Source organism: Lagenorhynchus albirostris, chromosome 3, assembly GCF_949774975.1.
Source record: "Lagenorhynchus albirostris chromosome 3, mLagAlb1.1, whole genome shotgun sequence".
Classification (NCBI taxonomy): Eukaryota; Metazoa; Chordata; class Mammalia; order Artiodactyla; family Delphinidae; genus Lagenorhynchus; species Lagenorhynchus albirostris.
In genome coordinates, this window is record NC_083097.1 from 72,267,194 (window position 1) to 72,289,239 (window position 22,046).

Here is a 22,046-nt window from a genome sequence, read left to right on the forward strand (position 1 = left end):
TATCTAAACTCAGAATGTCAAGTATGAGAAACACCTTTTTCAAGGAACTGAAGAGATCTTTGGAGAAGATTTACAAGGCTTATTAGTATGCAAGACTAACTAAATTGGAGAAGGAAGAAAAATTGTATGACATCAATACTTTCCTTACAGAGTTTAAGAAAACTAATTATTCTTTAATGTGTGAAATTTAGTGATTGATTTGATTTCATGAAGATTACAATAGTGAAAAAGACTTACACTCCATCAGTGCTGCATTTAGGCAGAATTGGGAATTAGGCCAACTTGCCTTCAGATCTTTCAACTTTTCTTTCAACACCCTTCTCTCTCGGTGGCCCCTCCACCTCCCACTTCCAGATGCCCAGTAATCCCCCTCCTTTCTGTTTTCCTTATCAAAGCATGACTTGAAGAACCAGGTCTCTAAGCTGTAAATGACGGAAGAAGTTTAAAATATCTCTGATTCCAGCATATTTGTACTTTAACATGGGATCAAGTCATGTTTTCTAAGGCTGGATTGTGAAGTACAAGAAAATAAGCTCTGGGAATCCTTTTGATATGATAGCCTCCAGGTTCTTCACACAATCTTATTATATAGGCCTTTCCTCTCTCCCTCTCTTTCTTCCATACATATTAACTTTCTGCTATATCCCAGAGCCTATTCTAGCTACTAGCTATAGAGCAGCCAATGAGAGAGACATGGAACCTACCCTCTTGGAGCTTTCATTCCTATGGGCAGACAAAAACACCTAAATAAACAAATAAGATCTTTATTAGGGATAAATAATATGAAGAAAATAAAACAAAGTAGTAGGTAAGAGTGCCCACAGAAGTAATCAGGGCAGACACCTCCAAGGAAAGGACACCCCTCAAATGAAAGATATGATGCAAGGAGCCAGCCATATGAAGATCTCTGACAACAGCGTGCCAGGCAGAGAGGAAAGCTTGTGCAAAGGTTCTGAGGCAGGAATGATTTTGCTGTGTTTGAGCTAAAGAATGAAGTTCAGTGTGATGGGAATACAGTGAAAAGAGGGAGAATGGGACAAGTTGAAGCTGGAAAAGAAATCATGTGGTTCTTGCAGTCCAGGTGAGGAGTTTGGATTTAAGTGCAATGGATGGACATGCATTGAATACTTTCAGCAGTTGGTAACATCTACACGATTTAGCTAAAAATATCAGCTATACTGTTTGCTGTGGTTTTATTTTCAGCTCTTGGGAGAAGCTTTCAGCATTCTATCTAATCTCTTCCTCTCGAAGCATTGCTACTACTCTCTGGGATGCTCATTTTTTTGCTTGGCATATTCTGCTTTGTGGTTCATTAAACTCTTACCCAGAGAGAGAGTGCAACCTCAGTGAACTCAGGGTTGTGATTTAGAGATCATTGTTTTTCCCACAGTGCCTTCCAGTGTTTTCTGCTTCCTAAACACTCAGTAATAATTGTTAATGAATTACTTAATTCCCTGAGGTAGCTTTGAGAAAGACAGTGGGTGTTAAGTTTTCATTTTGACCCACATGGGGCCTAGGATGGTGTCACACAGAGTGAAAATGCATGCTAAGTCCAGTTGTGCAGAATGGCTTTAATCACAGAACTTGGTGAAACAATGATTAAGACAGAATAGTTCAAAAAAAAAAAAGACAGAATAGTTCATTGATAAACACTGACTTTGTTGGGGTCTCAGTAAAGTATCATTTAGCTGCAAATAAAGCCTTTAAGCATCCTAATAATACAATAAAACTGTGAGTGGACTTCCCTGGTGGCCCAGTGGTTAAGAATCTGCCTGCCAATGCAGGGGACACGGGTTTCGAGCCCTGGTCCGGGAAGATTCCACATGCTGTGGAGCAACTAAGCCCGTGCGCCACAACTACTGAGCCTGCCCTCTAGAGCCCACGAGCCACAACTAGTGAGCCCGCGTGCCAAACTACTGAAGCCCGAGTGCCTAGAGCCCATGCTCTGCAACAAGAGAAGCCACCACAATGAGAAGCCCGGGCACCACAACGAAGAGTAGCCCCTGCTCACTGCAATTAGAGAAAGCCCGCGTGCAGCGAGGAAGACCCAATGCAGCTAAAAATAAATTAAAAACAAACAAACAAAACCTGTGGGCTGAATATGTATTTTAGTAAGACATTTCAAATTATCTGGAAGCTGTAAGAGGTTTTAAATAATTTAGAAGCTGTAAATTCATGGGGTGTATTAGCAGAGTAAACACATATTAACAATAACTAATGTAAGTAAGCGGATCTGTTAATAAGGCCTCATGGATTTACAGCTTCTAGACCCAGATCCACCTTTGCAGCTGAGCCTCACAGGGAAATTGTTCAATCCCCTAGATCACTTAGGTCGCTCTTCTCACAAACTTCTCTTAAGCTTTGAAGTGCATCATTTGCAGTCCCACACCATTTCTGCATCAGAACCCTTTTGCCTGAGTAACTTTTGGCTTTGATGCCATTTGTTGACTGTTGCAGCTTTGAGATGATGCACTTAGTAACAGCTCATAATAATGCTAAATGAATACTCCTGGATAGCAGTTTGGAACTCAAAGTAACATTCTGGTTATTCCTGTTCCTACACCCTTCCTTAGGAAGGGAACCTTGGAAATAGGAAACCTAGGACCTAGTCCTAATTATGCCTTTAAGCCACTCAATCAGCATTTATTTTAATTTTTTCGACCATAAAATCAGCGGTGAGGTGGTGCTGGACTGCTAATTGCTAATTTCAATCTCCCTCCTGGTTTCAAACGTCTATGATTCTAAGAATGCTGCATGTGCTTTAAAAATCTCTGATGCAGATGGTGATTTGCACGTTGCCGTGAGATGGTCTGACCTTGGGGGCTTTACTTTTAAGCCTTGGAAATAACTGCCAACATTTGTTGAGGATTTACCAGGTGTAAAGAGTTGCACCTCACACGATCTCATTCATCTAATCCTTCCAACAGCCTTCTTAGGTAAGAATTAATACTCGTATTTTATAAACGAGGAGACAGATAACTTACTCAGATGTTGACCTCAGTCTGTGCTTATAAGTGTATGTGAGAGTAGATTCCTCATTTCTAATATTTCACCAACTCACGCGCAAATTCTCAAGAGGTGAACATCTCAGGGCGTGCTTCAACGTTAAAACAAATGTCCTTTTAGGAACAGAACAAGACTCAGTAAATGTTTTTTCTCTCCGGAAAGAACACCAGCAATTGCTTACAGTGGTGTACGTAGGGCGGAATACCCCGCTGTCTAGGCGTGTGTGGGGTTCTTGTGCCCAAGGGGTCAAACTAGCAAGTTTCGTCAAAGCTGTCTACCAGAAAGCGCAGTCCGCTCTCGAGGTCGAAGACGCGCTGCAGCTGCAGGACTCGCGTGTTCCTGCGCGCAGGCAGGTCAGCTCGGGGGCCTAGCTGCTGGAAGAGTCCATTAGGGACGGCCAAGACAGGGTGTTCCCGCTGCCGGAGCGCGGACCCAGCTGCCCGCTGCGCAAACGAGGGCGCGCTGCCTTGGGTGGCCACCCCCACTCCGCTGGTCAGGTGAGCGCAGCCCGGGGAGCCGCGAGTCCTATTGGAGCAGACGAGGATGGAGGGGGAGGAGGCGGGGGAAGGATGAGAGGGGGAGGATGGAGCCACCTTCCTGAGCCGACAGCGGGAGAAAGACTCGGCAGCCCCGGCGAAGCGTGGGGACGCGAGTGAGAGGCAGAGCGAGGCTGTGCGAAGGGAGGACCGACGGGGACCTCGGGGAGCGTGCGGATGTCGGTGTCCCCGGGGCCAGGTAGGCTGTGGCTGCGGGGTGGTGCTGCGCACATCCCGGTGGCCCACGGGAGCGCCGCCGCATCCTCGGCGGCACGGGGTCGTTCGCCAGCACCTGTTGCTGGAGGTGGGCGGCGAGCGTGCCGCGGGCTGCGGCTAACTCAGCCGCGCCGCCCGCGTCCGCCCTGTCTACGGCCGCGGCGGTGCATTGATCGTGGCGTTCCTGTCACCCGCCCTTTCCACAGCTGCCTCATCTCAAAGAAGGTGAGAAGAGAGTGAGCAAAGGGAAAAGTTTCTTTTATTCTCTTTCTGCCTGTTTGAAACTCGAATCCTAGCTTTAATTTTAAAAAGTCTGCCTGAAAAATAACCGATCAAGAAAGGCGCGCCTTAGGAAATAAATAACGGGAAGGTTGAGATAAATTTAAGGAGTCTTATGTTCCAGAATAACCGCTACGTCGAAGAACTTTCAGGGAATTGATTTAAGGGAATTAGAAATTAGCCTGGAGCTGTAGAATAATACATATTAAAAACTTACACATTTATAATGTTTTAAACTATTTTAAAATTGATTTTTTTCTTAAAGCTAAAACTAAGAAATTATGGCAGTTTTCATCGGGGTGCAGCTGATTTTAAGGTGCAGTGTTTTTTAATTCTGTGTAACTACTGTTTTAAAGTAAAACAAAAATTTCACAAAACCCAAAACCTTTAAAAACTTGTGTAATGTGTTTATATGTTAGATGCACACTGTTTTAGAGATTACTAACATCGAATCTTGAAGGTGCATAATTACTGACAATTAGGATAAAGCTCAAAAAGTGTACTGTAACTGATGCATTCAGCATTATATACAAATTCTTGCAGAAGTTATTACCTTACATCACCAAAGTTCTTTTTCCTCCGCTGTGTGTCATTTATCAAAAGGGCCAGATGGAACCACACAAAAGAAAAAAGAAAAAAAGATGTTCTATGTTCTAGTCATGATACAAATGAACACCAGCAATTTATTTATTTTGGGGTAATTTCCTAGGATGCTGGGACGTGCCAAATACATCTTGAACTGTGTTGCAATAAAACGTTTTAAATATATGCGTTTAGGTATAACATGCAGGCTTTGCCATTAACTTACAGTGACTTTGGACATTCACCCATCCTTCTGTGCCTTAGTTTCTTCATTTATAAAGTAAAGGGATTGGACTAGGTGCTTAGAAAGGCTTATTATGTCTCAAGATTATAACTTTTTAAAAAGGAGCAACCAAACTGTATACGCTAAAAATAAGTATGACCGAAGCCTATCTCCATGATGAATGACAATAGCAGTCACCCAGTATTGAACGCTTGCTATGTAATGAATTCTGAGAAGGCCTTTATATGCGATATTTTATGTAACACTCACAAGACCATAAATTAAATAGTATTATCCCAATTTACAGATAATGGCACTGAGGCACGGAAAGTTTAAGCTCCTTGTCCAAAGTTAATAAGAGCTGGATCAAGGATTTTTCCCAAGTGCTTTGAGCATCTACACTATAATGAATGTGAAGATTAAAAGCTGAAACCACCCATAAACACCAGCTAAGAAATAATCTTAGACTAAAATGCAAGTTCATAATGGAGTGAAAGTAAATTATGAAACAACACTGAATCTTGATATCATCACATATAGAAATGATGTATCAGTCAACATTTATTATATTTTAATAACGATTATAGTTTATATTGTATATATATTTATCAAATATTGAGTGCTAATTGTATTCATTGTCCCAAAATGAAAACATGAGGTATATTTGGAACACAAATGCTTTTGTGGTAATAAAAAGTAACAATTAGAAATAATATGGGAAGTCAGAGGCTAGTGTTACACAAAAGTATTTCAGATTATCTTTCTACTTGGAGGTGCCCTTGCCTATGCTACACTCAAAGAAAAAGTGTTCATAGAAGAATCAGCTGTGAGTAAATCCTTTTGTACATATTCCCACAATGAATGATAATAGTATGCCACATATTTTGAAGGTCCGCTATATACCAGGAATTCTACTAGGCCCTTTAAATAGAGTAACTTTATATTTAGTTGTCAAATACTATTTCCTTGATTTGCAGATGAAGAAACTGAGGCAGAAAGATCTATGCTCTGGGAGAGTCCACAAAGAAAATACATTTTGACTTAGATTAGGTGTGTGACCCTTTATTGTTCAGAAATTCGTAGGCGGTGAATATATCATTGAACTCCTCAAGTACTGGGAGGAGACCTGGAGCCAAACTAGACCAATTCCTTTATTTTATATTTGGGGAAACTAAACTTAGAAAAGTTAAGAGATTCACTTAAAGACATATATTCTATTTTCCCATTTATGACTTTAGTCATCTGTACATTCCTAGAAACTAATAAGTGAGAAGCATGTTACCATTAACTTGGTCATTAAATGTTGAATTTATTGCCACTCAACCAAATGCTGCCCCATGCCCTTTTTTATATTGCTGTCTTACTGTTATTGAAGATTTCAAAGTTGCCCCAATTAGGATATAAAATCTTTGAGGACAGTGACTGTATTATATATTTCTCTAGTATCTCTAGGGTTTAACAAAGTGGTTAATATATTGAACAAGTGGCTTTGTTAACTATTTACCTGTGACAAGGGATTATTTTATGTACTGGGTCCAAAATCTGCATAGTGGAAGCACTATGCCATCACCACTTTGACTTCATGTAGAGGGTAACTAGACAGTTTACACTTGCTTATAAAGCATATTAAGCTGCTTAGATCATGATTGTTTAATTTGACTATGAAATATAGTATGTTGGAGAGATGTGGTTGGGCATTTCTCTGATGTTGTGAGAAAAAAAGTCACACAGCTAAGTATTACATACAGTTGAGTGTACATTTCTCTCTCGCTGATTTGCAAATAACTTTTTTTTTCCAATTGTAAAGATAATACAAAGTCATGTAGGAAATTCAAATAGTACAGAAAAAAAGAAAAATTACCAGGAACTCCACTATCCAAAGATTTTGGTGAACATCCAGCCAGAGAGATGTCTTTCTTCCCTTAAATCCTGCCGAATCAGGGTGAGAACTGAATTATTTATTTAACCGTTTATGGTTTAAAGCTCTATTTAGTCTTAGTATTCTCTCGCTCTCAGGCAGCTCAAACATTATATAAACAAAGATATCTGTTGAGAAATGAAGATAAACATACTGCTAATAAACCAGACTCTTTCCCTCTCATGCAGAATGAAGTAGTACAGAAAGTTGATTTTGCCACGTATGCAGGCCTGTTTTTTTTCCCTTCAGAAGGCAGGACTGGGGGGACAGGAGGCATCTTTGCAAGTTTGGAGGGTTCCCCAATATGCTAGGATCTCAGGCCACACAGGAAGCTGAGCTCTGTTGTCCTGATAGAGGTGTGACAGAGGAGGAGGAGGGTGGAGCTGGGACACAGGAGGCTGTGGTAATGCAAAGGCTGTGTTTTCTGATCGCACTGTGACACACTATACACTTTAAAACGTACCACACCAAGTCCCTCCCCCAGCTGTTGGGCAGGTGGTCATGGGGGCCCTTTCTGGTGCAGTCAGGCGTAAGTCTGCCTGTACCTCAGAATGAGGGCAAGATGCTGAAAGGACATTTCTCATTCATTTATTCAGGATTCTGAAAACCCAGAATGGACCTTCTTTCATATAAAGGGCTAAAACTGACTGTTGGAATAGATGTCCATAAATGAGTTTTGAACTAATACAAAATTATTAGTTAAAAAGGAGGGCCGGGGGCGGGGGTGGGTTCTCTTTGAGAGAGGCAATGCCAGCTCTCCATATGCATTTGAATGTAATTACGTTGAAAATATTCATTTTAAAGATTATATTATTTGACTATTTAAATTTAATAAATGTATTTGTTATTCAACATTCTTTTTCCCTAGGCATGTTTTTTTGATTTGTACTATGTATTTGGGAGTAGAATTCTTTCATGCTTTACTTTATTAGGGGCTTAACATGGCTTAAATCCAACCATCTGTTCGCATCTTGGCACATCAGGTTGGAGCTGGTGGTACAGGCTGAATAAAATTCCCACAATTTAAAGGTTAGGGAAAGAGCTACTTTTATGAATAGATTTCCAGTGATTCTCAGCAAGACAATAGTGCAGAAGTGGAATAAAAATGCACTTCTTTCTCTGAAGCACAAGGTCCCCTGTCTGTCTTTAGTTTTGCTGAAAGGCAATTAGCATTTCAACTAGCCAATTTGGTTACATGCAACGAAGTACTTGGGTTTATAATTTGCTGCTCTCTGTCTGAGGCTGTTGAGCTCCAGCTCTTACGTAATCCTCTCCAAGTAGCCTTCTCTCCAGTATAGTTATTGTTGCTGGTCTTAAATAACTAATCAACAGAGAGTGTTCCTTGCCTTCAGCTGTAGGGTGCTATAGGGCAAGGAAAATGAAATGCCAAGCTAATAAGGGGATGATTGTAATTATTAAATAGTCATTATTGAAGTGTGGCACAGGTTGAAAGATACTGAATAGCTTCAAATCGAATGCAACTTCAAAAAGGCATTGTGTGATACTCTTAATAGTTTATTTCTGCATGTAGTATGTGCAATAAACAGAGGGTATATATATTGGAATTAATTAAGATGACTCAAAATTAACAAAGAAGAAGCAATTCTTAATTATTTATATTGACTTTGCTCCTTTCTGCAAGAAAGAATTCTGTGGGGAATATGTGTAAAAGAGAAAATAATTTTTTTCTTAAGGGTTATAACAAATGAACAAGTGCTCTGAGGCATATTGTGGAAATAATTCAACAGTTTGTATTTGTGTGCTAATTGGAAATAAGATTTTGTTAGCTTCTTTAGTCATGAATTCTGATAATTATAGTACTGTTGATATAGTTCATGTATATAGTCATATCCCTCTGAAGGAACCACTGTATGTTATGATAATCCTTTTGTTAGGATAAGTGGAATGATATCCTTTAATCCATGTCATGTGGCAATAATTCAATTTAGCTCATCTTTTAATGCAGTCCTGTTTTTGCAAAGTGCTTATGTAATTATTTGGAAAAATAATACATTTCTCATTTTTTTCAAATAATGTTTAACTGAAAGAAGGCATGTATTAGATACAAGCCTTGCACGTGATCATTATAATTGAGAACATATATGAAAAAATTGCCTGATCTTCTATATTTCCAATCTGCGATATAAAGTGAAAGCCCTATCTGCAGCTACAGTTAGAGTCATTTGTATATTATTCAACTAAATTCAGTGTTGATGAGTAGGAATGAAACAAAGAAGGCTTGCCTGTCCTCTGGCAGACTAGTCAACTAAGGATGGAAAGTGTTCTGGAAAAAGTGGGACTTGATCTGGACTTTGCAGAGTGGTAAAGGAGAAGGAGTGGGGAGAGGTAGGAAGAAGGGCCTGGGGAGCATCTCAGATCAAAGGTGCAGAGATAAGAATGTTCCGGCTGTCTTGTCCCAGATACACATTATATCAACTTGACTGGAACTGTTGACAGAAGAGAAAAAGATGACTGAATGTACAGGGTGGGATGGATTTTTTTTTTTAATTGAGATATAATTCACTTAACAAAACAAAACAAAAAAATCACCTTTCAAAGTAGATAATTCAGTGGTATTTAATGTATTTACAGAGTTGTGCAACTGTCACCACTGTCATTCCAGAACATTTTCATCACCTCAAAAAGAAATCCTGTTCCCGTTAGCTTTCACTCCCCATTCTCTCCCCACCGCCAAGTCCTCAGCAACCCATCTACTTTCTGTCCCTATAGATGTGCCTGTTCTGGACATGTCATGTTAATGGAATCATCCAGTACGTGGCCTTTTGTGTCTGCCTTCTGTCAGTTACTATGATATTTTCAGGGTTCATCATGTTGTAGCATGTATCACTACTTTGTTCTTTTTTATGGCTGAATAATATTCCATTGTATGAATATACTACTTTTTGTTTATCCATTCATCAATTGATAGACATTTAGGTTGTTTCTATGTTTTGACTAAATATTATGGACATTTGTGTACAAGTTTTTGAGGGAACGTATGCTTTCAGTTCTCTTGGTTAGGAGTGGAATTGCTGGGTCAATAGAGAGGTAAATAAAACAGCCAGGATGCATTTAGAAGAACTTTATCCCTTCTATACATTCTGTTAAGCTTAGGGTCGCATTATGAGGCAAATGCATCAAGTATGGCCTGAAGGTTTATCACTTAGAACCCTGCTTGCATAGATCTCTGCCAATTATAAGACATTTAATACAACCAAACTGTGATAAAACAAAAAAAAGGAACAGTTTGCAGCTTCTCCCTCACCACTGGCTGTAGGTTTTCTTAGGAAGGGAAGTATGGTGATGGCTGGCATAATGCTTGACCTATCTAGGATATGCTGAAATCGGAAATATGATTGTATATTATCTGATGCAACTGAATTCAGTTTTCTGATGACTTCTTTCCTTTTGGTAGGCACTCATCTAAATGATATGGTTGAATAGACAAAATGAGATAAATTTTTTTTGCTACTAAGACAAATTACAGAAGATTTAAAATGTTATTTTGTTAATGAGGGTAATTCATTAAATCGCTTGATTGAGAATTGGGCTTTAAGTAAAAGACATGTCCAATTCACTAATGTATAGTTTGCTAGATATCACTAATTCTGGTGTGTGTGTGTATGTGTGTGCATTCGTGTATTTGTTTATCTGAAACCTTAAGTAGTTTCCTGAAAGGGTCTGGTGTACTTTATAAAATAAATTGACATTTGAACAAATATGTCTAATTTTGGTTGAGGCAAAATATTTTAAGCACTTTTGAAAAAAACCTAAAAAATATATTTGCTTAGTGCCTTATGATTTGGAACATATGTTCACATAAATTAATTCATGTCATCTTAGTAACCACTTCATTGTAAGTTAACTGTTTTTACTTTATAGATGAAAGGAAGATTCATAAAGGTCAACAAAATTAATTAAAAACAACAACAAACCCAGATCTTCAACTTAATGTCCAAAAGTTGTCCACTCATCAATAATCACAGTAATGATCGTATTGTAATATTTTGTTATTTTTGGTGTCTCACAAAAACATTTTTCTATTAATTTTAAAATGAATTGACTTCCTATCTTAAATCTCCTAATATAAACAAATCTGTTTCGTTGGGTAGCATTACACTAAAAACCTCAGTGTAATAAAAGTATAATGAAAACCTCAGCCAAGACTTCACTTCTTTTGAACATTTGTTACCAAAATTATAAATAATTGGAGATAATCTTTGCATACCAGTGTAAAGCAATTTGATCATTGTGTAGCAGTTTTACATAGTATGTAAATACCTTTCATAGAGAAAGTCAACAAATTTTGGAAATTGTTCTTGTTTTTAGGTGACTAAAATGCCCTAGCTTTTATAAGTCAGTGCTGTACCTACTACTTGAGACCTTGGAATAATATGATTAATAGAATTTCCAAAAGCTGTTTTAGCTTGCGGGGAATTTTATTACTAATATTCATGAAAGATATTATATTGGCGGTTGGTCATTCATGCATTCATTGTTCCCTGAAGCACTCTACCATGGACTTGGAAAACACACTGAGCTGGTAGTGTCTACTTTCATATTTTATTATATCTATTGACCTCAAAATTTATTTCGATTTTATAGTGATTTTTAATGATACAAAATTCCAGTGATTTCATAGCACTGCGTATTTAGAAATCCTAATGCTACTCTTCTAGGCAGCCAACACCTTTCCCCTCCGCCCCCAGGCTCACTTCTTTCAGCACAGGAGATGAATGTAGCCATGGAAAGAATTAGGGCTGCTTATTTGCCTTCTTTCATTGCTTCTGCTCTTATTAAAGTATCATGTCAGCTACAAATAAAATCTATACTCACAACTAATTACCTTGCAAATGGCCAGTCACTCTGGGTGTGAAACTGTGCATAATATGACCATTCTTATTACGTCATTAAGCATTGGGTATAGGGCTGTTCTCTTCACTAGACTAGGAGAGTGAGTAGGTTGTCGCTGCCAGTAAGAGGATGAGTTTGATTATAGAGAGAAGAGAATAAAGATGTGCACTTTTCATTTCATGGCTTTTTTATATGGTAGGCTGTATGAAGTGGTGACTTTAAAAATTATCTTCCCTGGGGCTTCCCTGGTGGCGCAGTGGTTGAGAGTCCACCTGCCGATGCAGGGGACGCGGGTTCGTGCCCCGGTCCGGGAGGATCCCACGTGCCTTGGAGCGGCTGGGCCCGTGGGCCGTGGCTGCTGGGCCTGCGCATCCGGAGCCTGTGCTCCGCAACGGAAGAGGCCACAGTGGTGAGGGGCCCGCGTACCGGAAAAAAAAAAAAAAATTATCTTCCCTGTATGACTGTTAGCAAGATTTTATTGTTAATAGAGAATAGTAATCTAATATTTACTTAAGACCATAGGACCTGGACCTTGAGAGCCTGAGTTTGTAACCTGGCTTTGCATTTCCAGGGTACAGTCTTGACAAATATATGTAATCTCTCTGTATCGCAGGTTCCTCGTCTGAAAATGAGTGTGATAATAGTACCCATCTTATATTTCAAATGGTTGCTATGAGGATCAAATGAGTTAACACATGTGAAGCAATTAGAACAACATCATTACCTAGCTTGGTAAAGTTAGCTGCTATTAGCTAATATTGTCACACATGAAATCCAAATTATTGATGATTAAGGTGCCTAAGGATATCTTCTTCCTTAGCTCCTTTTGCCTTCTCTAGATCCCTGAGGAGGATTTAAATTTACCTCGAAGATACTGGAGCTCAAGCTTCAGCCCCTAACGTTTTTTTTCTTTTTTACTTTGTAGGCTTATTTTGGATCCTTAGAACATTAATCTTTAGCTTTCCTATTTTTTAATATAAGCACTTCCTTGAGAAAGTCTTCCACAAACCCTCAAATTAGGTTTTACATCATTCAGGGTCCTGTGTCTATAATGATTGCTGCTTTGACCCATGAGATTTTCTAGAACTTGTTTTTTTAAAAAAATTTACAAGTAATGCTGCTCTATTTTTGGTTTTTGGTATTATTAATTTATCAATGAATTTTATTGTATTCAGCATACAAGCTCAATATGATAACCAGTTTTTGGAACTTACTGTCAGTTTTTATAAACCTTTCCTGTGTGTTCAAAAGAACATTGTGTTCTCTGATTGTTGGGGATGTATTCTATATGCCCATCGGATCATCACGTCAAGCTTATTAACTGTGTAGTTCAAATCCTCCAAATCCTTCCTAATTTTTGTGTACTTGATATAGCAACTACAGAGCAGGGGCGGGGAGCGGGGAGGGAGAGGTGGAGGGAGAGAGAGATAGAGGATATGAATTGAAATCCCACACTTCTTTTTGGGGTTCTAGCAATTTTTGCTTTATATATTTTGAAGCTATGTTTTAGCTTGTAGTATCTCCTGGTAAATTGATATTTTTGTTGCTGTATAATGACTGTCTTTATCTGTAGTAATGCTTTTTGCCTTGAAGTCTGTTTTGTCTGTTAGTAACAGACAACAGTAATATTTCAGTAGTATTTGCCTATTATCTCATGAACTTCAGGAAGAAGGGAATGATCCCAGAAGGATCTAAGGTATAAGGAATGTTGACTAAAGTAGAGAGTAAACATTTGGATAAATGAAGAAAATAAGAATGATTAAATTCTATAGTCTAATGTTAAATATTGAGAGTTAAGTAAAACAAGATATAGCTTATGTTGTGAACAAAATTAGTATGATAGTGGGGTTTGTGTGACAGATGGTTGGGTTTAAGTATTCTAAGATATTTTTATTGTTCAACAGTAAGGTGAAGATATTAACTTTATTATTATTTTTAAAAATTAATTTTTGGCTGCATTGCGTCTTCATTGCTGCGCGGGCTTTCTCTAGTTGCAGCGGTGCATGGGCTTCTCACTGTGGTGGCTTCTCTTGTTGCGGAGCACGGGCTCTAGGCGTGCAGGCTTCAGTAGTTGTGGCTTGCGGGCTCTAGAGCACAGGCTCAGTAGTTGTGGTGCACGGACTTAATTGCTCCACAGTGTGTGGGATCTTCCCAGACCAGGGATCGAACCCATGTCCCCTGCATTGGCAGTTGGATTCTTAACCACTGTGCCACTGAGGAAGTCCTGAAGATATTAACTTTATTTATTTTCCATTTTAAAATTTAATTTTTAATAAACATATAATTGACATATAACATTGTATTAGTTTTAGATGTACATAATGATCTTTAAATTGAGGTAAGATTGACATACAACATTGTATTAGTTCAGGAGTGCAACATAATAATTTGATGTTTGCATATGGTGTGAAATTATCACCACAATAAGTTTAGTTATCATCCTTCACCTCACATAGTTACAATTTTGTGTGTGTATGAGATGAGAACTTTGTTTTTGAAAAAGCTTTATTTTTTATTATTTAATAAATAGGTTTTTTCTGTTTTTTTTATACAGCAGGTTCTTATTAGTCATCAATTTTATACACATCAGTGTATACATGTCAATCCCAATCGCCCAATTCATCACACCACCACCCCCATGCCCCGGCGGCTTACCCCCCTTGGTGTCCATACAGTTCATCTGTACCATTTTTCTGGGTTCCACATATATGCGTTAATATACGATATTTGTTTTTCTCTTTCTGACTTACTTCACTCTGTATGACAGTCTCTAGATCCATTCACATCTCAGCAAATGACTCAATTTCGTTCCTTTTTATGGCTGAGTAATATTCCATTGTATATATGTACCACATATTCTTTATCCATTCGTCTGTTGATGGGCATTTAGGTTGCTTCCATGACCTGGCTATTGTAAATAGTGCTGCAATGAACAGTGGGGTGCATGTGTATTTTTGAATTGTGGTTTTCTCTGGGTATATGCCCAGTAGTGGGATTGCTGGGTCATATGGTAGTTCTATTTTTAGTTTTTTAAGGAACCTCCATATTGTTCTCCACAGTGGCTGTACCAGTTTACATTCCCACAAACAGTGCAAGAGGGTTCCCTTTTCTCCACACCCTCTCCAGCATTTGTTGGTTGTAGATTTTCTGATGAAGCCCATTCTAACTGGTGTGAGGTGATACCTCATTTTAGTTTTGATTTGCATTTCTCTAATAGTGATGTTGAGCAGCTATTCATGTGCTTCTTGGCCATCTGTATGTCTTCTTTGGAGAAATGTCTATTTAGGTCTTCTGCCCATTTTTGGATTGGGTTGTTTATTCTTTTAATATCGAGCTGCATGAGCTGTTTATATATTTTTGAGATTAATCCTTTGTCCGTTGATTCATTTGCAAACATTTTCTCCCATTCTGAGGGTTGTCTTTTCGTCTTGTATATAGTTTCCTTTGCTGTGCAAAAGCTTTGAAGTTTCATTAGCTCCCATATGTTTGTTTTTCTTTTTATTTCCATTACTCTAGGAGGTGGGTCAGAAAGGATGTTACTGTGATTTATGTCATACAGTGTTCTGCCTATGTTTTCCTCTAAGAGTTTTATAGTATCCGGTCTTACATTTAGGTCTCTAGTCCATTTTGAGTTTATTTTTGTGTATGGTGTTAGGGAGTGTTCTAATGTCATTCTTTTACATGTAGCTGTCCAGTTTTCCCAGCACCACTTATTGAAGAGACTGTCTTTTCTCCATTGTGTATCCTTGCCTCCTTTGTCATAGAGTAGTTGACCATAGGTGCGTGGGTTTATCTCTGGGCTTTCTATCTTGTTCCATTGATCTATGTTTCTGTGCCAGTACCATATTGTCTTGATTACTGTAGCTTTGTAGTATAGCCTGAAGTCAGGGAGTCTGATTCCTCCCACTCTGTTTTTTCCCCTCAAGACTGCTTTGGCTATTTGGGGTCTTTTGTGTCTCCATACAAATTTTAAGATTTTTTGCTCTAGTACAGTAAAAAACACAATTGGTAATTTGATAGGGATTGCATTGAATTTGTAGATTGCTTTGGGTAGTATAGTCATTTTCACAGTATTGATTCTTCCAATCCAAGAATGTGGTATATCTCTGCATCTGCTGGTATCAGCTTTAATTTCTTTCATCAGTGTCTTTTCCTTTTTTTAAAAAAATTATTTTATTTATTTATTTTTGGCTGTGTTGGATTTTCGTTGCTGAGCGCAGGCTTTCTCTAGTTGCGGTGAGTGGGGGCTACTGTTCGTTGCGGTGCATGGGCTTCTCATTGCGGTGGCTTCTCTTGTTGTGGAGCATGGGCTCTAGGCGGGTGGGCTTCAGTAGTTGTGGCGCGTGGGCTTCAGTTGTGGCTTGCGGGCTCTAGAGCGCAGGCTCAGTAGTTGTGGTGCATGGGCTTAGTTGCTCCCCGGCATGTGGGATCTTCTCGGACCAGGGCTTGAACCTGTGTCCCCTGCACTGGCAGGCAGATTCCTAAACACTACGCCACCAGGGAAGTCCTCATCAGTGTCTTATAGTTTTCTGCATACAGGTCTTTTTTCTCCCTAGGTAGGTTTATTCCTAGGTATTTTTTTCTCTTTGTTGCAATGATAAATGGGAGTGTTTCCTTAATTTCTCTTTCAGATTTTTCATCATTAGTGTATAGGAATGCAAGAGATATATGTGCATTAATTTTTTATCCTGCAACTTTACCAGATTCATTGATTAGCTCTAGTAGTTTTCTGGTGGCATCTTTAGGATTCTCTATGTACAGTATCATGTCATCTGCAAACAGTGACAGTTTTACTTCTTCTCTTCCAATTTGTATTCCTTTTATTTGTTTTTCTTCTCTGATTGCCGAGGCTAGGACTTCCAAATTGTGTTGAATAATTGTGGTGAGAGTGGACATCCTTGTCTTGTTCCTGATCTTAGAGGAAATGCTTTCAGCTTTTCACCATTGAGAATGATGTTTGCTGTGGGTTTGTTGTATATGGCCTTTATTATGTTGAGGTAGGTTCCCTCTATGCCCACTTCCTGGAGAGTTTTTATCATAAATGGGTGTTGAATTCTGTCAAAAGCTTTTTCTGCATCTATTGAGATGATCAAATGGTTTTTATTCTTCAGTTTGTTGATATGGTGTATCACATTGATTTGCATGTATTGAAGAATCCTTGCATCCCTGGGATAAATCCCACTTGATCATGGTGTATGATCCTTTTAATGTGTTGTTGGATTCTGTTTGCTAGTATTTTTTTTAGGATTTTTGCATCTGTATTCATCAGTGATATTGGTCTGTAATTTTCTTTTTTTGAAGTATATTTGTCTGGTTTTGGTATCAGGGTGATGGTGGCTTCATAGAATTGAGTTTGGGAGTGTTCCTTCCTCCATAATTTTTTGGAAGAGTCTGAGAAGGATGGGTGTTAGCTCTTCTCTAAATGTTTGATAGAATTCACCTGTGAAGCTGTCTGATCCTGGACTTTTGTTTGTTGGAAGATTTTTAATCACAGTTTCAATTTCATTACTTGTGATTGGTCTGTTCATATTTTCTATTTCTTCCTGGTTCAGTCTTGGAAAGTTATACCTTTCTAAGAATTTGTCCATTTCCTCCAGGTTGTCCATTTTATTGGCATAGAGTTGCTTGTAGTAGTCTCTTAGGATGCTTTGTATTTCTGCGGTGTCTGTTGTAACTTCTCCTTTTTCATTTCTAATTTTATTGATTTGAGTTCTCTCCCTCATTTTCTTGAGTCTGGCTAATGGTTTATCAATTTTGTTTATCTCCTCAGAGAACCAGCTTTTAGTTTTATTGATCTTTGCTATTGTTTTCTTTGTTTCTATTTCATTTATTTCTGCTCTGATCTTATTGATTTCTTTCCTTCTGCTAACTTTGGGTTTTGTTTGTTCTTCTTTCTCTAGTTCCTTTAGATGTAAGGTTAGATTATTTATTTGAGATTTTTCTTGTTTCTTGAGGTAGGCTTGTATAGCTATAAACTTACCTCTTAGAACTGCTTTTGCTGCATCCTATAGGTTTTGGATTGTCGTGTTTTCATTGTCGTTTGTCTCTAGGTATTTTTTGATTTCCTCTTTGATTTCTTCAGTGATCTCTTGTTTATTTAGTAAGTAGTGTTTAGCCGCCACGTGTTTGTGTTTTTTACATTTTTCCCCTGTAATTCATTTGTAATCTCATAGCGTTGTGGTCAGGAAAGATGCTTTCTTAAATATACTGAGGCTTGATTTGTGACCCAAGGTGTGATCTATCCTGGAGAATATTCCGTGTGCACTTGAGAAGAAAGTGTAATCTGCTGGTTTTGGATGGAATGTCTGATAAATATCAAATCTATCTGGTCTGGTGTCATTTAGAGCTTCTGTTGCCTTATTTTCATTTTGGATGATCTGTCCATTAGTGTAAGTGAGGTGTTAAAGTCCCCCCGCTACTATTGTATTACTGTCAATTTCCTCTTTTACAGCTGTTACCTGTTGCCTTATGTATTGAGGTGCTCCTATGTTGGGTGCATATATATTTATAATTGTTATATCTTCTTCTTGGTTTGATCCCTTGATCATTATGTAGTGTCCTTCCTTGTCTCTTGTAACATTGTTTATTTTAAAGTCTGTTTTATCTGATATGAATATTGCTACTCCAGCTTTCTTTTGATTTCCACTTGCATGGAATATCTTTTTCCATCTCCTCACGTTCAGTCTGAATGTGTCCCTGAGTCTGAAGTGGGTCTCTTGTAGACAGCATACAGATGGGTCTTGTTTTTGTATCCATTCAGCAAGCCTGTGTCTTTTGGTTGGAGCATTTAATCCATTCATGTTTAGGGTAATTATCAATATGTATGTTCTTATGACCATTTTCTTAATTGTTTTGGGTTTGTTTTTGTAGGTCATTTTCTTCTCTTGTGTTTCCCACTTAGAGAAGTTCCTTTAGCATTTGTTGTAGAGCTGGTTTGGTGGTGCTGAATTCTCTTAACTTTTGCTTGTCTGTAAAGCTTTTGATTTCTCTATCGAATCTGAATGAGTTCCTTGCCGGTTAGAGTAATCTTGGTTGTAGGTTCTTCCCTTTCATCACTTTAAGTATATCATGCCACTCCCTTCTGGCTTGTAGAGTTTCTGCTGAGAAATCAGTTGTTAACCTTATGGGACTTCCTTTGTATGTTATTTGTTGTTTCTCTGTTGCTGCTTTCAATAATTTTTCTTTATTTTTAATTTTTGCCAATTTGATTACTATGTGTCTCGGCGTGTTTCTCCTTGGGTTTATCCTATATGGGACTCTCTGTGCTTCCTGGACTTGGGTGGCTATTTCCTTCCCCATGTTAGGGAAGTTTTCGACTATAATCTCTTCAGATATTTTCTCGGGTCCTTTCTCTCTCTCTTCTCCTTCTGGGACCCCTATAATGCGAATGTTGTTGCATTTAATGTTGTCCCAGAGGTCTCTTAGGCTGTCTTGATTTCTTTTCATTTTTTTTTGTTTATTCTGTTCTGCAGCAGTGAATTCCACCATTCTGTCTTCCAGGTCACTTATCCATTCTTCTGCCTCAGTTATTCTGCTATTGATTCCTTCTAGTGTAGTTTTCATTTCAGTTATTGTATTGTTCATCTCTGTTTGTTTGTTCTTTAATTCTTCTAGGTCTTTGTTAAGCATTTCTTGCATCTTCTCGATCTTTGGCTTCATTCTTTTTCTGAGGTTTTGGGTCATTTTCACTATCATTATTATGAATTCTTTTTCTGGAAGGTTTTCTATCTCCACTTCATTTAGTTGTTTTTCTGGGGTTTTATCTTGTTCCTTCATCTGGTACATAGCCCTGTGTCTTTTCATCTTGTCTGTCTTTCTGTGAATGTGGTTTTTGTTCCACAGGCTGCAGGATTGTAGTTCTGCTTGCTTCTGCTGTCTGCCCTCTGGTCCGAAGATATTAACTTTAAACCTTTAAAAGTTTATAGGATGAAAATGAAATCTCTCAAAGAACAAACACATCTGCAAGCACAGCGAAGGGAAGAAAGAGAAGAAATAATAAAACTGTAAGAGCAGGGCAAAATAACCACAAAATAACATGACAGAAAAAAATCTAAATATAAGACTAATTGTAATAAATGAATATAAATTTAACTCTTCAGTAAGAACACAGAGATTATCAGAAATGACCAAAAAATATAGAAATCAATTATATGTTGTTTACAAGAGACACACAATAAACGTAAGGACATAAAAAGGTGGAAAGCCAGAGAATGCAAAGAGAGATAACAACCCCTGACAATTTTGTATTTAATTTTGTACTCTTACTTGCGGAGGAGACCTCACTTATGTATGCTTCAGTTACAACCAACCACTCTAAAACTTAATGGCTTAAAATAAACACTTATTTTGCTCATGAATCTGCAACTTGGGTAGGGCTTGGTGGGCACAGCTTGTCCTGCTCCACACAGTGTTTTCTGGGACAGCTTACGTGGAGCTGGAGGGTCCTCTTCCAAGGAGTCTCCCTCCCAGTGGCTGGCGAGTTGATGCTGGCTGTCGGTTCCTCTCCACCTGGACTGCACTATGAGGAGACTTGGACTTCCTCACAGCATGGTGTTAAGTTCCTTGAGCAAGCAGTATTTAAGAGACAGGAAGTGGAAACTGTCAGTGTTTTAAGGTTTGGGCCTGGAGGCTAGTACAGTATTCACTTCCACTGAATTCTGCGGGCAAGTGGCCACAGAGTTTAGATTTAAGAAGAGGGGGCATATAAACCCATCTCTCAATGGAGAAGGGCCAAAAAGTTGTGGAGCCATATTTGAAAACTACCACACTGCTGTTGTTACTAAGAACATAATAAGAAAAGTAGCTCTCATGGAGTGCTTTGTTGAAGTGATGGCAGTTTGGCAGAGGGTATGTTTTGTGGGTTATTTAAAAGGGGAAAAAGCCACTTTGACTTCCCGATGGCAGTATATTCATGCATTTTTTTAGACTGGAATTTTCAACTGAGGCACCAAAAAATATGCATATTAAATGTCAAAGCAAATTGTGAGAAATTACTGAGACTCAAAATTTCAAAGAAGATAACAAACTTATTGCATAATTAAAAAATTTCCTCGTATAAAGTGTATAAAAATTCAAAAGAGTGAAGTCTGAGAGAGGATTTTCTGAGGAGAATGTATATTTTAAGAAGCATGGAAGTGCTGTGACTGTCCCCTTTCGTGGGTGTATCTGTGCCTTATCTTAAATGTGGTGAGGAGGACTTCAGCTCCCTTTGGAGAGTTTGATTTGTGGATGAGAACCATAGCAAAAAAGTTCCTGAATAATTTCTGAGAGGGCTCAGCACGATGGAGGGACGTGTCCAGGCTGAATGCATCACCTCCCACAACAGGGCAAAGGGAAGTAAGCCTTAAGGGCCAGCCATGACACTTACAGTAGGGATGTTAGCCTGAGGTCATTTTAAAGAGATCTTGCCTAAGAGGACCGCTTGCAGGCCGGCCCTAGTTGGGGTAAAAGAAGAGTTAGTGTTAAATTAATTAGAGCTTTGAATTGTTATGTGGGTTTGCCAGTAAATATGTATTATTATGAAAGCTTTCAAACATACACATACATAAAGAGAATAGTAAAATGGACCCCTTTACAACCACTGCCCAGAATTGGCAGTTTTCAAGATTTTGCCATACTTGTTTCATGTATCTCAACATATCACAGAAGGAAGCTGTAAAAAATGTGGTTATTTTCTTACATAACCACAATGCTATTATCTTACCTAATGAAGTTAATAATTCCATAGTCTCATTCAGTAATGAGTTCATATTCAGATTTCCTTGATTGTCTCAAAAATGTCTTTTTAGAGTTTGATTCTTCTATTTATTATGTAAATAATTCTTAGATATTCTATCTGACAGCCTCTTAAAGTCCCCTTGAATCTCCCCTTTCCCCCATACCTTTGATGTGTTGAAGAAACTTGGTAATTTGTCCCCTAGAACGTCCATGTTCTGGATTTGATTGTTTCTTTCTTTTTGGAATACTTAATGTTTATTTATTCCCTGTTTTATTTTCTTTCCTGGTAAACTTGGAGTTAGCTTTCAAGCCTCCATTGGATTCAGGTTCTGTACTTTGGGCAACATAAGTGGTGCTCTGAACTTTATATGATATTTATATGGTCCTGTCTGGTTCTCTCTCTTTCACGATACTAGGAGTCAGCAGTGGGTTTGGGTGGTAAAAGCCCAATCCCTCCATTCACAAGTTTCCCATTAACCGCCCTCTGACCCCCGGCAGTTTTTATAATTGACATGTAACATTGTATTAGTTTAAGGTGTACAGGAAACTGATTTGATATATGTATATATTGCAAAATGATCACCACAGTAGTTGAGATAACATCACCTCACATAGTTACAAATATTTTTTCTTATGATGAGAACTTTTAAGATCTACTCTCTTAGCAAGTTTTGAATATATTGTCAACTGTAGTCACCATGCTGTGTATTACATC

The 22,046-nt window shown here is 38.4% G+C and overlaps 1 protein-coding gene across 1 annotated transcript in view; it reads left to right on the plus strand.

The window, feature by feature from the left end:
- The first annotated feature begins 3,719 nt into the window (after positions 1-3,719).
- The window catches only part of ADGRV1 (adhesion G protein-coupled receptor V1), a 564,972-nt gene continuing 546,645 nt past the window's right edge, over positions 3,720-22,046 (plus strand). Inside the window, exon 1 of the mRNA XM_060146321.1 lies at positions 3,720-3,983. Within this exon, the coding sequence (XP_060002304.1) occupies positions 3,720-3,983 (264 nt within the window). The remainder of the gene's footprint in view (positions 3,984-22,046) is intronic.